The sequence below is a fragment of the Vidua chalybeata genome, chromosome 15 (genome assembly GCF_026979565.1).
Source record: "Vidua chalybeata isolate OUT-0048 chromosome 15, bVidCha1 merged haplotype, whole genome shotgun sequence".
Taxonomy (NCBI): domain Eukaryota; kingdom Metazoa; phylum Chordata; class Aves; order Passeriformes; family Viduidae; genus Vidua; species Vidua chalybeata.
Genome location: NC_071544.1, coordinates 4,332,772 through 4,351,044, shown reverse-complemented (window position 1 = coordinate 4,351,044; position 18,273 = coordinate 4,332,772). Strand labels below are relative to the sequence as shown.

The 18,273-nt window shown below is 45.1% G+C and overlaps 1 protein-coding gene across 2 annotated transcripts in view; it reads right to left on the bottom strand.

Annotated features, from left to right (window-relative positions):
- SLIT3 (slit guidance ligand 3) overlaps window positions 1–18,273 on the bottom strand; it is a 472,224-nt gene that overhangs the window by 22,308 nt on the left and 431,643 nt on the right. For both annotated transcript variants that reach the window (XM_053956603.1, XM_053956604.1), the window contains exons 29-32: window positions 13,563–13,656; window positions 8,634–8,771; window positions 4,223–4,463; window positions 2,643–2,773 (exon numbers count right to left, since the gene is read on the bottom strand). In XM_053956603.1, coding sequence (XP_053812578.1) covers window positions 2,643–2,773; window positions 4,223–4,463; window positions 8,634–8,771; window positions 13,563–13,656 — 604 coding nt within the window. The remainder of the gene's footprint in view (window positions 1–2,642; window positions 2,774–4,222; window positions 4,464–8,633; window positions 8,772–13,562; window positions 13,657–18,273) is intronic.

Genomic DNA, 18,273 nt, shown 5'->3' with positions numbered 1-18,273 from the left:
AAATCTTATCATGGAGACTCTGATGAGGAATTACAGATCATGTGGCTTGCCAATGACTTCCCACATCCCATCCTGGGAGTACCTGAGATAGCCAGCAAAACATCTCAGTTACGACCCAGGACCAGGTCAGTGACAGATTTCCTGCAGCTGTAGCTGGCACAGCTCCCACCAGGCAGCATTTTAAGGCCTCCTCCTCTTCTGGCAGACTCTTCTGGGGAAAAACCAAGAGCCAAAGCCCTGCTCATCCAGTCCAAAAAGTGGACTGCTTTGGAGGGGAGCAGAACATAATATTGACTGTGAAAATTAATCTCATAGTCTTTCAACAGAGCTTTGCAAAGGCAAACAGTCCACTTTTGCTGAGATTGAAACTGAAATGAGGCGTCTAAACAAGACAGCAGGGACGAGGCAGTGGGAAGGCAAACTGTTTTACCAGTGGTGAGGTCAGGATGTTACAGGTTCTTCTGGCAACCTTGTTTTTAATCACAAACGAAAACTGGAAGTTGAAGAAAGGAGTTTTCCAAATTCTTCAGGTTGTGATAAAATGCATCACACTGAACTAGCCATTCATTTCATCAAAATGCAGATTAGGAGAAAATGCAAATAAAAGTCCAGATAAACTCTTGGGAACCAGGTCCAGGTATAAGTAGACTTTAATTTCCCTTGAGAAAGCCTCTAAACAATCCAGAAGGTATTAGTGACACAACTTAGAAATGATGGCCAAAGCCTGGATAATGGAAATAATTGAACATTGTCCAAGCTAAAAGGAAATGGGGGATTTTCTGTTATTTGGTGTTTTCCTGTCAAAACTGTGTGCCAAGCTGGAAGTCATGTCTTAGGCCAAACAGAGCTCATGCCTTAGCTAAAAGTCAAACAGAGAGGTCAAACCTGATCCACTTATGCCTTCTACCCTTAAATCCTATGTTTGTAAGGGGACAAGCAGGTTTTCCTGCTCCTTCTTCAGACTTTAAGGAAAACAAGACTTTTAATCTATTTGGAGGCCCTTTCTGACATTCTTTAGCTGCAGTTTTTCTCAATCAACCTAATCTTTTCCCATCGAGCTCCATGCTAATCCCATTTTGCTCCACTCCTTAAACTAATAGAAGATTAGAGTGACATTTCAGAAAGGGCATCGTATTAAGCAGCTTCTTTCCCATCTCAGCAGAGCACGGTGCACAAGATGGAGTGAACGGGCCATTAATCTTATGGTAATGAGGTGTGGGTGTGAATGGAGCCCTCCTCCTTGATCCCTGGGAAGGGCGTGGGGACAAGGAGGACACCGCACCCACCACCCTGGCAGCTCTGCCAGGAGGCACTGGATCCATGGAGTGTTGTTTGTGTGGTGGTGGCAGCAGCTCCTGTCCCCATTCTGCCACGGTGACTTCGGCCAGCAAACATCCACATGGACCTGTCACCCCCCACACATAACTGAGCTTTCCCTCTGTTCTAATTAGCGCCATAAAGCTGTTTATCAACTTCAGCTTTGCTCTAACAGCTGATCAATTAGGATCAGCGGCCACACAGGAGACGTTTTTCACACCTATCCATCCAGCTGGTGAAAACCATGGGCAGACTACTTCCTTCATTCCTACAGGGGACAAGCCAGTGCTCTTCCTGGCAACATGTCTGCATTGGTATTATCCAGTTTGCTTTAATACAATGTTTTCATTTTCTTAAAAATGTCACCATTTCCCTAAAGAAATTCCCTGGGAGGCTCAAGTGTTAGCAAGTGCTGAGAAACTTTCTGAGAAAAGTACGAGGTGGGTGATGCGTGGTGACATCCATGCTGTCCCTTGCTCCAGCAGGATGCTCTTCCCCACAGCGTGAGCTGGGCTGGGAATTGCAGCTCTGCTGCACACACAGTGCCAGGAGTCTGTGCTCAACCCAAAATGCTCTGTGTGGTCACAGCTGCATCTGTGCTCAGAGCAAACTGGAGCAACAGGGCTTGAAAATAACATCCAGGGAGACGGATGCTGAAGGAACCGTGGAGGAAAAGGGCAGCACATCCCTCCTTCCTTCAGAAATGTCTCTGTGCATGGATTTCACTTGTGCATTTGCTTTTCTTTCTTGTGAATAGTGAATAAAATCCTGTGGGTTTCATATCCTCAAAAACCTGAAGGTCTGAAGGTCAAACTATTTTACAATTACCTTTGTAATTTGTTCTTTTTTGTGGTTGTGTAGGTACTACTGATTCAGGCAAGAATTTCCTTAAAAATATTCACCCTGAAGAAGAGTTCAGCCCTCCTCCTTCTATTTGAAGCAGTCTAACCCTGCAGTTGCACATTCACTGTTCTGTCTTGGTACAGTCACATAATGCTAGATATCAACAAAGAAACTGATTAATTGGGACTATTTCAAGGACAAAATTCACCAGAAACTGAAACCTTACAGTAGATTACAAAATGCATTTTTCTACAATTACAGGAGGACCCAGCATCACTGGTATTGCCAATAAATGTCAATTTTTACCCATGCAGCCTCCAGCTAAGTCTTTGTTCTGACTTTCTCATCTAATTACATGCATAAAAGAGATACCTTGAAGTAAAATAAAAGGTTTTTTCTCTGATGCACATTGCTTAGAATAATCCTATCTCTCCTCCACCAGTTTTGGAAGTCAAGTGTCTTGGCAGAGCTTAGCCACTTACCTGTATACTGTGGTGGGTGGGGAGTTCAGGGTGTCATAGATGAGCCTCACGTGTCCTTGGTACAACTCCAGAGCCAAAGGATCATTGTCTCCTTTGTACAGTAAAATGCCATTGTCCTTGTCCGTGGCTACCTGTGAAACATTCATAACCAAGTAAGATTGCTTGAGAATGATTAATAAAAGGAATAAACCTGTATTTAAAAACAAACCAAAATCACACATGCAATTCAAATATACTTTAATACATCATATATATGAGCAGCAATGAGAGCAAGAGCCAGGAGGCACAGGAAGGTTTTGGGTGGGCTCACCCACATAGCTCAACTTCCTATTTCACATGAGAACCAGTTTTCAGCTGTCTTCTGAACTTTAGGCCTGTATCAAAATCCCAGGCTTTCTGTCTGCTGAATAAGCAAAATTTTGTCCAGAGAGGTCATTCAGAGCAGCCTGTTTTAAGAAGCATCATGACACTGAACACCAAGTTGTACAGGATGAAACACAGTGCTGTAGGAAGAATCAGCAGGAAGACACGGAGCACTCCTGAATCATCCCTGGTTGTGTTGCCAGTCTGGGAATCAGAGTGTGGAGAGATTCTGGAGGCAGAATGTGTGCCCACAAAGGTACATTGGTGCCTCAGTTGCTCCTTGAAATTTCAATGATTTTAGAGCAGACAAGTGGCTCAAAAAATTTTCCAGGACTTTGGCCAGCAGCCCCTGTTCCATCAGCATGAGACACATGCATGTTACAGCTTAAATGTCTCTGTGCATGGATTTCACTGGTACATTTGCTTTTCTTTCTTGTGACTAGTGAATTAAACCTGTGGATTTCATATCCTCAAAAGCCCAGTGTCTGAAGTTCAAACTACTCTACAGTTTACCTTTGTCATTTGTGCTTTTTTTGTGGTTGTGTAGGTACTACTGATACAGGCAAGAATTTCCTTAAAAATACTCACCCCATAGAAGAGTTCAGCCCTTCTCTTTCTATTTGAAGCAGTCTAACCCTGCAGTTGCACATTTGTCACTCTTAAGTCACAAATGACACAGAGAGAGAAGGCTAAGTGGCATAAGCACGCTGTCTTTACTGAAACTGCTTCTTTTATACACTGGTCCAATACAGGTGGACTGACTGGTCATTTAATCAATACATTTCACCTGATTAGCCAATTAACAAGACATCCATTTGTAAACAATCTTATGAGAAAAACAAGAAAACAGATATTAGAAAAACACCACCTGCAGGTTGTTGTTAATAATTGGGTATCATTGTTTATCTCCAGCTCCCTAAAGTCTCCAGGGCCAATTCTGGGAAAACTTATCTAGCTGTCTGTCTCTCTGGCCAGGCTGTCACATCCACACACATTCACTGCTCTGTCTGGGTACAGTCACACAATGCTAGATATCAACAAAGAAACTGATTAATTGGGACTATTTCAAGGACAAAATTCAACAGAAACTGAAACTTTACAGTAGATTATAAAACACATTTTTCTACAATTACAGGAGGACCCAGCATCACTGGTATTGCCAATAAATGTCAATTTTTACCCGTGCAGCCTCCAGCTAAGTCTTTACTCTGACCTACCTGGAGGGAGATGTTGGCCTGAGGGCGGATTTTGGCGGAGGGCAGCTCCACGTAGGAGTCCTTGCCCACGAAGTTGACGGTGATGAGCTTCTCGCAGCGCTGTCCCGCGAAGCCGGCCAGGCAGCGGCACACGGGCTCGTGCTGCGCCACGATGCACTGCGCGCCGTGCTGGCACTCGTAGTTGTCACACGGGCTCGTCTGCAGCAGCACCATGGGCGGCGGCGTCTCGCAGAACAGGCCACTGCACAGCAAAGGGAGGGCAAACAGCCTCGGTCACCATGGTTTGCTTGCTTTTATTTCAGGTGCTGCTGATGCCTTGGAGTGGCTGCCTAAAACAGAGGCTGGACAAGATTAAGAGAATAAAAGCAGAAGGCCTTTAATAAAAACCTGCTTTTACTCCTAATCTTGTCTAGCCTCTGTTTTAGGTAGCCACTCCAAGGCATCAGTTTCTGGTGACCCAGGTGGGATGATGGTCACGAGTTTTTCAGGTAATTATCGGTTTGGTCCATTTACATCTCAGGGGTTAATCTTCCAATTACAGCTTCAGGTAATGAAGTCATTTACTCCAAGTTTGCCCCCTGCAAATCACTCTTGTTTACATCTCTCGGGGCCTGAGACAGTGAGGTGTCCTTGAGTTTCAGGCCTAGAGAAAATTGTTTTATCTCAATAAATCTCAGTAGCTGACAGGCTATGGAGTTTTAGAGTTATACACTAAAGCAGTACAGGATCTGAAAAACAGAAAAGCTAAAATCCTAGGGCATCACTGCCATTCTGCTTTGGAGTAGTGGCTCTGAGGTCCAGCCACCATGTGCCTGCTGCCCGATGTGAAAGGAGCACAGCTGAGTGCTGGCAGGGATCCTGAGCTGGATGTGAACAAGCCAGTGCAGATACTGAAGCAGCCTGAACTGCCCTTTGCACTGGTTCTTCAGCTCTTCAAGGCACTGCAGCCTGGCTGAAACAGCTTCCACCCCCACTGTGCCCTGCAGAGGTTCCCAGTGAAGTCTGTGAGCCATTTAAGCCCAAACGTGAGACTTCCCCATCCTACATCTGTGATTTGAGTCTGCTCTGCTCTTGTGAGCAGCAAACAAGGGAATCCCTTTCCAGAGGTACCAGCAGAACAGAGCACTGCTAATCCAGCCTGTGAGCTCCATTCTACCTAATACCCATTGTTTTGTTTTGTCTTCGGCAGCAAGTAGGAAACAGAAGGAAAATCAGTGCATATAATTTTAATTTTTTGGAAGTTAAAAATAATCATCATAAAAAATCCACGTGACCCGCAACAGCCTCCACTAACAGAAAGCAAATGTTGGAAGAAGCCAGAGTGTCTGTGCTTAGTGCTGCTCTGAAAGATTCCCCAAGCTCCTGGTGTGGCTCCTGCACACCCTTGCTTGCTGTGAAACCCCTCTGGTGTGTGGCTTTACCAGGGCAGCTCTCCTGATACTGGCACCTAGAACTTACATTAGTGACAGTGTCTGTCAAGGCCCTTTCCTTTTTAATTTTAAACATTTTTTTTTTAAGTATATATTTAGAAATAATTAATAGAATTGATTTCCCCAGCAGTGGAATGTGGAACACAGCCTGACTTCCATAGCTTGGCCAAGTCCATTCTGCCTGGTACAATCTCATTTATTTAAATAATCGCTGCGAGTTCCTTGCAGCAATCTGTCCCAGTGGAGAACTCGGAAGCATCTGCACCACAGAGGAGCAGTGCTTCCATCAGGCTCTGCAGCTTAATGTGTGCTTCCCCACCAGAGCAGCATTTATCAGGCAGCACTACTGTGAGGCTGATTGCTGGAGGGAAGCTTTGAGAACTCGGGGTTTATTCAGCGGGGCTCATAAATTCTCTAAAATGTTTTCATCTGCAGGGGGCAAATGAGTGCTATTTTGAGAAGAAAACACTGAAAACTTTTCAGGAGGAAAGCATATTCTGAAGTTGGTGAGTGCTAAGGAAAGGTGCTGCACAGAGCACAGCTACACCTGACCAGTGAATGGGAAGTGATGAAATAGGAGAGTGAGTGTGTGCATGGTGGCACTATTGATTTTTGGGGCTGTCATGAGAGCCTCACTGTGCATGAGGCCCTACCTACGCTGTTCAGAATTAGCCAAGTGCCATTTGTTCAGCCGTGCGAGGATGGAAGTTTTAACATCTTTTTAATGTGTGGCTCCAAATGGCTTTGACACACAGCGTAGTGACAACCATAAAATCATTACAGGTCTGTGCTTTTATTACAATAGCATAAGCTCTGGATAATTGGGAGGGCACTCTGCAAACTCACTGCTGGGAAATGATTCCTGATACTTAGCCAAAAAACTTTATTAATCATCATCTTAGGTCTCCTAGATACCTTTGTCAGACCACCCCTTGTGTTGTCTCCTTTTCATCAACACTTGCAGCCTTCAAACACTTGCACAGTTATCTCCTTGCCACACATCACCGTGCCCAAAGCAGCTGTGAGCACAGGGGAGTCTGTAACCCTGAACATCAGAAGGCTGAACTCTGTCAATCACCATATTTGCATTTGTAATCTTAACTGAAAAAAACCCAAACCTCAGAACCCCCTTCAGAGCAGCAGGCCTTTAAACTACAAAAGGCTTGAGTCATGGGAAGAATAATGAGATCATATTTTGTTGGCAGAATTTTAATCCTGAAATCAAACAAGATCAGGGACTGTTCTGCATGGAGAACACATGGGGCTCCATCTTGCTGTCTGCCTTGGCAGAGGGAGTGTAGTAGTGCTCAGTGTGAGGTTTTCCTCCCCAAAGACCCTTGTCTTCCTTGCATCTTGCACAGGAAATTTAGGGTAGTGACATGGACTAGTGGAAAAAAAAGAAAGCAAACAGGAGAACTCAATCCCGGCTGTGCTGTTGACAGGCAGTGGAATTACTTTGCTTGCCCATGGCTGCCTTGGGCTGTGAAGTGCTGTCTCAGCTGGTAGTTGAGTTTTGGAGCTTGCTTCCTCTACTTGGAGGACTGTTAGTGGAATGAGATCCCCTCATTTGAGGAGAGAAGACTGGACTGTTCCAGGCTCTGCTCTTGATGCCCCTGGTGTGAGACCAGACAATCTGGGGCACTGCCTAAATTGCCAGTAGAGCTCTTTGGTACGTGGGAAGGGACCAGACCAACCTCCCACCTACCCCTGCTGCTCCACCCAGCTGTGTCAACTCAGAACATCTCTGACAAACACTGTGACTCTGCTTGCCCAGGAAAAAACCCTCACATTCATCACTGCCTAGTGCTTAGAGGCCTTAAAAAATCAGGGGACCTGCAGCAAAAGTCTCCCAGTCAGTCCCATCTGATGACAGGCTCAAGTTACCCTTGACTCCAGACATGGCTTTGCAATCCCATTTCTCAACTCCAACAATTAGATAACACTGAGGATTTACATCCCACAGTCACGTTAGCCTTATCAGTCACCAATCTGCAAGATCCCTAAGGCCATCAAATGGACTGAAGCAGAGAGTGAAACATGGAGAGAAGGGTATGAATTTGAAATTCAGAGGATATCTGATACTTTGTAAATAACAAGTCTGATTCTGTGGAACCATGGGCTGACATCATGTTATATATCAATGCCTATTCAAGGAAGGCTGTCTGCTTTGCAACAGAAATGTGTGTTGAGAGGGAAGGAAAAAACCCCAAACCAGCAAGGATGAAAGCAAGAAGAATGAAAACAGTTGCAGATACAAAGCAGAGAAGATGATTTATAAGTGTTCATGCAATTTCTGCTTTGTCAAGACTGATCTTTTCAGGTATTCCTTCTTTGTCTCATGTGTGTATTTCAAACACAGAAAAGGTTTAGCTGGAAGGAAGCCAGTATCCAGCCCCAGGCAATGATTAGTGAATCCATTTGGAGGAGCACACTTATCTTTGACAGACAGAGATTTCCAGGAGTCAGATATATTGGCAGCTGTCAGAATGAGAGGCTGGAAATTTACAGCCTGAATTATACTGAGCTCGTCCGAGAGGCACAGAGACACTGCCACAAAATCTTCAGACTCACGTTTTCCTTGCAGCTAGTTGGGAGGGTTCATAAACACAGTTTTATTATCCTTTGCTCACTCTGCACATGTAGGGTTTATCTCCACGTGGGTGTGTTAGGTGGTGTGCTCAGCGTGTTAGCAGGGATGGCTGGGGCAGGCACACTCACACAGCACTGCCCCAAAATTGCTGCTTTCCAAGCAAGAATTGCCAGTTAACTTGTTAAAATCTCCTTTTCAGCAGGGACAGGACTTGAGGCACCCGTTCACAGGGGGATGTCAGATCAGTGCTGGGTTAGAGGCTGATAAGGATATCAGATCGGTGCTGGGTTAGAGGCCGATGAGGGTGTCAGATCAGTGCTGTTAGGGGTGATGAGGATGTCAGATCAGTGCTGTTAGGGGCTGATGAGGATGGGAGGGCTCTGGAGTGTACCTGAAGCCCTGCGGGCACACGCAGGTGTAGCCATTGACCGCGTCCACGCAGGCGGCTCCGTGCCGGCACTTGTGGCCCACGCAGTCGTCATCATCCACTTCACAGTGCTTGCCGCTGTAGCCCGGCAAGCACTCGCATCTGAAAGGCAGGAACATCCCTGTTAATGGCTCCTTTCAGCATTCACCCCGGCAGCTCACACAGGCAGCCCAACACCTGTTGGATTTGGGGTGAGGAGATGTTTGCAATTATTCCTGGCAGCATCAAGCACAGTTCCTGCCATCAGAAAGGCTCAGGTCCCTCCTAGCTGTTCTGCAATCTGCTGAAATGCCAGTCGAGCAAAGCACCACCATCCTACAGCTTCTCCTCAGCCGAGTCTGTGGGAAGGGTGTTCACCCTGCAGACTCCCAATTGTGCTAAAGATGACAATCCCCTCCCTAACCTTACAGACTCAAGGGACAATATTCTGCAAGAGCAGTGCCTGTCATGCCCCAGAGTATAATTTTGCCAATGCCTGCACACTGCTGGGTGTCTGAGCTTGGCTCTGTGCAGCTTCATGGAGCACAGGAAGCGTCCACCTTCCAAACAGAAATAATCTGTAAACAAGCTATAAACCTCAGCAAATTCCAAGATCAAGTTTTGAGACCACCCCCTGCTTTCCATTCATTGGCAAGGCAGAATGATGCTGCTACAATGGAAAGTTGTCTTTGCAGCGTGTCCTTTGCCACGGTGACACTGCACCTTCTGCTGTGGGGTGACACCGTGGGATGGAGCACAGTGGGATGTACCCAAACCTGCAGACACTGCCTGTTGGTTTTATTTTATACAGTTCTCAAGTTTGCTGTACGAAGGCTGCATCAGCATTTCTATTTATAAGTCTTGCAGAAGTTTATAACCTGACAATAGAAAATGCATCCCAAAGTCTCTGACTTGCATCAGACCTTCTGGGATTGCTGAGCAGCCTTTTCTTGAATCTATACTGTAGACAATGTTTAGTCATGAACACTGTTTAGTCCATAAAACACGTTTTAGTCCTCCCAGCTGGATGTTGCACATCTGGAAAACAAAAGGCATGCCACTTCAACCAAATCAGGGGAAGAGCTGCAGAGAATTTCAGCACTAAAAGAGAGGTCTGTGCTCTTGCTAGAGCCTGTGGTTGGACCCAATGTGCTAGTCACCGAGAGCTGGAAGAGGAGAGACATTATAAAGCTGAGGATGGGGCATCAGGAGAGAGACTGCAGCTCCATCAGTCTCTTCAGCTGGCCTACTCCTCCTCCTCCTCCCTGCCAGCAGCCTGGTGGGGTAAATGCAGGAGGAGCACCTTGTGGAAAACCTCTTCAGAGGAACTGGACACACAGGAGTGATGAAACACTTCCACTTCCCAGGCAGCATCATTGTGCTGACTGCTGTTCCCAGTGACAGATGTAGCTCCTGGCTGCTCCCAGGGCTGAGCTGGGTGACACTGCAGGACAGAACAGTGTCCTGTGAGTGCCAATGGCCGGGGAGTGGCTGCAGGGTGACAGCAGCCACCCGCCCAGGCACAGAGAATGTGAGCTCCAGTCTCCCTTTCAGAGCATGGCTTGGCTGGCTAAAGCTGCAGGAAATGGGGCACAGCCTGTTCAGCTCGGCTGTCGATGGGCAGGGGTAGGTGCATGCAGAATCTCCACCCTCCCTGCAGGACAGCCCCCACCACCAGCCTTGGCAGCCACAGGAGGGTCCATGTCCCAGCTCTGCACGTGTGATATTGCTATTTTACACCTTGGTGCCTCGGGGAATACTGTGATTAACATAATGGAGATGACAAATCAGAGCAAAGAGCAAAAAACAAAGTGTTCCTGCCCCAAACCCTAAGAAATGGGCAACGTTTTCTGGCAGCATTGCAGACACACCTGCAAGGAAATAGTGTCAATCAAAAGATTTTGTGAGGGGAACTGGCAGCATTTAATCCTGTTGTTTTTTATTGATCCCTGCAGTCCTAATATAAAGTGATGTAATAATGAACAACGTGCAGTTCCTTATTCAGGGCTGCCATGCATCAATTTTATGATGTGTATTGGCTATCTCAGTAATGACAGAACCACCACTTTTCTCTGCGGGGCTGCATTAAATCAGCATTTCAAGCTGTCAGGTAATAATTCCAAGCTTTAGAATAATAAAGTATATTTATATCATGCTCCAACATCAATACAGTGAATGGAAAAACATGTTCCTTTCTTGAAGTTATTTTTTGGAAGTAATTTCATTGTGTTAAAGGCTGTTTTTTTGTTTTGTTTTCTGGCATACAGAAAGCTACTCTTCTTCTATATAGTAACAGCATACTAAAGATGTGGAGGCTGGAAGGGAGGAAAGCCACCTGCAAATTTAACTCCAAAAGCAAAAAGCTCTGTGCAGCCAAAGACACACTGAAACAGTCCAGGTTTCTTCCAAGCTTGGCTTTAGAAGCATGAAATTCCCTTTGGGTCAGTCTGCTCTGAGCTCTTGGTGCATCACATCTAAGCTGAAGCTACCAAAAAACGCCTGCCTGAAGTCTAGGAGGTGAGAAATTCAGCCCCATGAGTTCTTCATCTGGACTCCTCCTAGAAACACGGGGTCTGTGCCATCAGGGAATGGTGGCATGATAACTCCATCCTTATCCCACAGTCCCACACAGTGCCAGCAAGGGACTGAGTGTCAACCAGTAAAAGTCTGATGCGGTAAAGAAGGTGGCAAAGAATCCTTCATGTTCTGATCCTGGTAAGAGAGTAATTTACACTATTAGATATTTCATTTCCCAGTGACCATCTGACACCTCTACAGTTGAAATCTTGTTTTCTGTTACAGCCTTGTAGTGATGGCAACATTCCCAGTATCACAGAGAGCCTAAAACATCTCCAGTGGTATTTAAATTGTTGGCCTATCTGAGGGGATTTGCATCTGCATGCACTCAGTGTCTGTTGTATTACAGTGAATCACGGCTTCTATCGCAGGGCCAGAATGGAATTTCCCTCCCCACGTCAATAAATAACTTGGCTTCCTATATTTTTTTTCCTGTCTTTGTCATCTTTTCTTCCCTCTGCAGAGCTGCAGACTGACCAGAGCTGAGGGCAGGACAGACTGACCGGTGGGTCCTGCTCACATGCCCAGGGCTCAGAGCCTGCCTCCTGCCATTGACACTCCTGCCTCTGCAGCAGACAGGACAGCCAGGAGCCAGACCCCTCCTGCAGGAGCATTATCCTGCACCATCAGGGGACCAGCTGCAGCACAGGAGCACAGGCTGCTGTTTGCACTGAGCCCCAGCAGCATCCATACATCTCTGCACAGCTGCTGAGGGCTCATTTCTGAATGGTTTGGTGTTGCCAAAGTGTGAAAGAAATAGCAGTGCTTGGACACCTCTATATTCAAGGCTCCTTCACCTCTCAAGTTTGGCTGCTAGAAAGCAAAATGGGACAGAAGGACTAAAGAAAGAAGAGTAGCAGAAAAATACTTAAAAGCAGTTATTTAGCTCCCCTCAAGGGCTAGTGGCCTTACTGTGAAGAACACTTTTCTAGAAAGCATGTGAGAAAAAGTATCCTGTTTACTCAAATTGTTTGGGTGGCAGGAAGGACAATGCTTCCAGTATGGGAAAACCATTCAGAGCCACAGCTGTCTGCACCCCTTCATGCTCTAGAAGAAGGCAATTTGAGTTACAAGCCTTTACCTCATAACGTGATGTAGCTACTGAATTAACCAAAGGTGCTGGATTAACCAAATGATGGATTAACTGGGAATGAAACCTAGAAAGAGCATCAGGGACTATTTATGCACTGGCACACACCTCCTTGTCTAGTGCCTACAGATCAATTCAGGAACCATCCTAATAATTTAATAACTTCACCTTCTTCAAGATTTGGGAACATTTCTGTCTGGAGGTTTTTCACCCAAAAGAAAGGCTTGTGTTGTACTGCCTGACTGTCTAGCAGAGAGTCAGCTGCCCTTGAGATAGCCACCCTCTCTAAGATTTTGGTTCATTTCCTTTTAACTCTCCTGAAATGTCCTGTGTGTCAGTTTACACTGTTCTGACATTGCTTCACAGGACACAGTCTGACCCCAGCTGGAAGTTACCAGGAGGAACAAAGCCTGCTGCCTTCCCTCTCCTGGGCAGAGGACAGAACCCCAGGAGGGAATCAGTGAGCACCCAGGGCTGCACTGTGGCTGTGAAAACAGCCTTAGGGAAGGTGCAGAGAGCAGCTCACTCTGCACTGAACTCTCTTGGATTTGTCTCCAGAGAGCTTTTCCTGAGAAGGTTTTCCCAGAGCTGGACTTTCCAGCTGACTGTCTCTATTTGCTGAATTGCTCTGCAAGTCCCTCTTCAGACAAGCCATGAATGCTGCCCCCGTGCACCTCTCCCAGGTCCCCAGGCCCAAAGCTCCAGGTGCTTTGCTGCCATGCAGGACACGAGGCTTTCTCTCGCCCTGTGACACAGTCAATGTCATTGCCAACAGGAAAATGCAAACACAGACATCTCCAAACCCCAGATGGGCCAAGCAAGGCCAATGGAAATTGGAAAAGCCATCCAGCTCTGGATCTGTTCAGGCTCCAGTTACACTGCTTGAATTTATTAGTGCCCTAAGGAGCACATAAGGGAACTGTCCTTGGTTTGTGATGCAGGATAAGGTACTTTGCAGTGACTGTTCCATAAATTCTCCTATTGCCATGCTCCTATTCTCTCTATTCAGAATTATTCCTCTGCTCTGAGGGTACATCCATTATTTTTAGTAAACCACAGAAAGCTAGAAAAGTATGTATGGATGCATTAAAGTTAAAATAGGGCACAGACTGAAATGTATATAGTCTTGCATTATTTGTGTTAATTTTGGTGATTTTTGCTCCCCACTCATTGCCAGTACAACTCCAGTAAAGGCAATGGATGAGTGTGCCCTCTGTGTAGAGACCAACACACACACACACTCTTACCTGGTTCCTTTGTCCAGGGGAACACATTTGGACTCATGCTGGCAGGGATTTAGATCAGGAACACAGTGGTTAATAACCTCATCACACAGTTCACCTGAGGCAAAGAAAAAGCACAAACGTTGTAACACAGTTTGAACAATCCTGAACACCCATGATGTCCAGGGATGGCCAATCCCCCTAAGTGGAGACAGCTCAGTAGTTCAGCAGGAAGTGACAAAATTGCTTGTTGAGGGCACATGAGACTTCATTAAATCAGCTCCTGTGACCTACAGTGACCACACTGTTTCTATCACATGGATTTGAAAGCCTGGTATAAAAAGCACTGACGTATGAACTGCACTTGGAGACAGACGAGGGATCAAATGGGCACTTCCTGACCCAGAACCTCTTATTTCAAAGCAAGAAAGTGACACAAAAGTGAAGTTGCTCATTAGACCATAACATTTTCACACGGGCACATATTTCAGCCATGGTTAATACACTGCCAAAGAAACTGATTGGACATCATTCTGGGAAAGAACAACAACCCACAAACCCTCCCCCCAAAACCTCTGTGACTCTCCATAATAGGAACCAGCTTTAGGACTGCATGCAATTATAAAACATTCACTATTTATAAGAGAAGTACTAGCTCTATTGTGCTCACAGGAGATGATGTCTTTTCAGAAAAAAATCTACCCCATGTAAGCCCAGCTCAGCTGTTTCTAGGTATGGTGTATAACATGCCATGAACCTCCCTGGATTTGTATAAGTTTTAATAATTAATAGCTGTAGAACATTCAAACCGTGATAGTTTATTTAAATACAATCCTTCTCTGAGTCCTAAATTATTAGGTCACACTTCAGTACCCCAGGATTTGAGATCCAGCCAAAGACCACAGAGATCTTTGCCTTCCCCAGAATCACACAGAAACCTACCCCACACCTCCCAAAGCCTCGCAGGAAAAGCAAAGGTCGGGTAATCTCAACATGGAACCCCCCAAAAGCTCCAGTCCCAAAGCCCCCTGTGCAGCTCTACCAGAGGAACACATCTGCAGGGTTTCAAGGTTACACATATTTTCTATGCCTATACATGGTACACACCATCACATAAGCAACAGGCCATGGGATGGTGGGGAAAAAGGGCAATGTGGGAGGCACTGGTGGGCTGGCATTGTTCTGGAAGGTTTTCATGGAGCTGCAGCTCCACCTGTCCTGGGAGAAATGCCATTTTCAAAAATCCTTACATTTCTCTATACTCTAGTGATTACAGAGAAACACTTGAAAACACAAGCCAAGCAAACCACAAAGATCAAAATTCAGATGGAAAATGCAAATCAGAACCATCCATGTTTTATCAGTTCTGTGATCTGGTGGGCTGGCTGAGAGCACAGTTTTGAGGATGACTCTGGTGCTGATAGGTGTGCTTTGGTAACTCCCCCAGGTGCTACTGCTCTGTCAGGTTATTCCTCCCACGTGTCCAGCCTCCCTCCAGTACAAGATACACAGCTCTTGATAAGACTCCTCCTGTTAGAATGGAAGTATAATATCTATTTGCCAAAACCACTCAATTGTTTTTGCGTGTTTCAAACATGGAATGTGTCCTAGATCTGCTTTTGAGAGCTGACAAGTGTAACTGAGAGCAGGAATACAACCCATGGGAGGGGGCCCTGCCAGCACAAACCCCATCCTCGTGGGCCATACACACCCTCCTGGCTTTGTGGTGGGCTGGGCTTGGCGCTGCCAGGGGAGTCTGGCATGGCAACCTGCAGTTCACTGTTCACAGCAGTCACAGGACAAGCAATTCCCCCTGGAGCCAAGGAATCCCAGGAAGCCACCACTATTAAAGGCTACCAAGTCTTTTCACAGCCCTGGACAAACCCTGTGCAAATATAATGAATGTACCCAGCTCAGGAAAGGGGCAGGTGCCAAAGAAACCAAACACTGTGGATCCATGGGAGCCAGGGAGCAGATGGTTCACTGGGCTTGGGGCTGGCCAGTGTGCTTTGTTGCTCCTCAAAAGCAATGAGAGATGTTCAGTTCTTATAGCTGTGAGCACTGGGGACAGCTATTGACACATTCTGAGGTGGCAGAACTGGGACAGGTCTGTTTACTGCCATCCCCAAATCCACAGGCCACCAACCCTCCCAAAAACTAACCAAGGCACTCCCTCAGACCTGAACATGAGCGGGCCAGACCTTGCTACAAAGCTTGGAGAACTGCCAGTTTGTCATCTTGATATTCCCCATGTCCCTCGTGTGCAATGGATGTTATGTGAAAATAAACATCAGAAAAATGAACTGGCTGGTGACATTAAAAGAGCTCAAATGAGCTAAAGCTGGAAATAATTTTGGAAGACCATCTAATAACTGAAGATAGTGTGGATAGATGCCTTCAACTGTCCTTTCACTAAAAATGGTCAATACATACTTTTGAAGTTTCTATTTTTTCTTTTGTTTTGTTTTGAAGCAAAGGAAACAGCCTTAAAAAATATGAACAGTATCAAAACTCTCAAAGGAAATCATAATTCTTCTTAAAGTATTCTTCTGAACAGTCTTGACAAGTGCTTAGAGATCCAGTAAAAATCTCCCCAAATGTCAAATATTATGACTCATGTGTCACTCTGAAGACACCACTATCAAAATGTAGGAGAATTCTAGGCTAGGTACCAAACACAGCATCCAAAAAAAGGATATTTTTCATGCAAAATTTGGAACATTTAAGGATCCTTCCTGTTATTTTTCCCATCTATCACTCATTAGGGAGCTCACTTGGGAACGCCTTGCAACTAGAGCAGCCTCATCTCAGGAAGAAAATACCTCTTGGTCATTATTTCAGGCTCCACCAATGTTCAGTAGATGCTGCAGAAAGCATGCCAGGGAAATAAAACACTTTTTGAAAAGCAAAACCCAAGGCACCAGCTACACAATGTCTTTCTCATATTTTACTCACTCAGAAAATATCTGGGCCAAAAAATCTGCCCTCAGACCCGAGAGCTCAATATTCATTGGTCACTTTATGTCAGTATCAGAGGAAAAATGTGATCCTTTTTTTTTTTTTTTGGAGTGTCACAGGGCTGCTTCTCTGTGCAGCAATTAAAGGTCTAGTCCAAATTTCTCACTGGATAGTTATGTGAACCTAAAAACAAACCGGACATTCATCTTAGGCCAACTCCTAGCAGCACTGGTTCTCTTTGTGGAGGATATTTGATCATGCTAAAACAAGAGGGAGCTTCAGTGTAATGCTTTCCTGAGTGTAGAAAACCATCCAACCTCCCCATTTTCCTCTCTCCTACATGCTCTCAAATCACAGCTCCAGTTTGGGTACACACGGTTTCTGAAGTGCTTCTATAAAACGGACAGGAAAACCACAGTCACATTTATTTTATAATCAGTTAAACAACTCTTTTAATCCCAAATAATGCTTTTGTTCCATCAAGGCACACTTATTCTCTTTAAACAAAGCTGAAGAGAATAGGTGACGTGCAAGCAGATGCTGGACAGATGAAGAGAGGAGTCTGATATACCACAAAATATTGCAGTATCCAGATTAGAACCAAGTTATAATGACAGGTGGAACTTTAACAGGTGGATCTCCCTTTGCTGCTAACTAATGAAAGAAAAAAAAGAAAAAAGGAAAAAAAATAGAGAGAAAAAGATCCCTGAACAATAGCCAAGGTATTCTGCTCCTTCAAAACCACTTGTCACCTTCACTGACATTGTCTTAAACAAACACAGCTTTTTTTTTTTTGCCTTTTTTTTTCTTTTTTTTTTTTTTTTTTGCCTCTTGCAACATTTTCCTGGCCTTATTTTTCAACAGAATCATGATTTTCATGGGGCTTTCCACAGGGCTCACTGCTTATGAAGAGCTGCCAAGAAACACGCTTAGGCTTCTCTGTAGCCTTCCCCACGTCTCAGAGAGAAGCCAAAACAACAATAGGGCAATAAAGATGACTTTTACACACAGTTTAATAATCATCTATCTTTTTTCCGTTCTGTGCTGTCATGAGAGCTATTTATTTCATGCCCCATTAGACTTTTAAAACCACGATCCAAGCTACACTATTCCTCCCTAATCAGTAAAAGAGGAGCTGGATGCAGTAAAAATATTTTACTTATTTATCTTTAAGTGAAACTGCAGTTCTGAAAAGACAATGTAGAGCACCAATTTGCAACCAATGAGTTCAGTGATTCTTCTTTTGTTCCATGTGTCAGTTGGGTGATACTTTGTTGTAATATACTGACAAAACAACGTAGAAAATATCCCTGTCCTTAATGCAAGAGAAGCTTTGGTAGGGCCTGCAGGACTGGCAGTAAATATGCTGTTGAGAATTTCACAATATTACTTGAGAAAAGGAACGTGCTTATGGTGAAGAAAGGATGGAGAAAGCCTGGCCTGCATCCACAGCATGGAAACTTTTCCAGGCTGCACAGGGTGAGTGCTTAAATAGTGTGTTGCAACATTCTGAACTCTGCCAGGTAAGTCTGAATGGAACTCGTCTCTTTGCTGCTAATAAAAAACACTCTGCTGTTTTTCTCATAGGAGATTACTCATTTTATATCTAATAAATTGTATTGGAAGAAATGTTTGCTGTGTTTTGTTTTCCCCTTCTCTCTGTTCAGTCATTAAAAAGAAGTCAGTGCCAACTGGAAGTTTCAGAACACTGAACCTAGAAGTGGTTGGGTGGAACAGACAGGGTGTTCCTCCAAGGAAGCAATTCAGTAAGGAATGT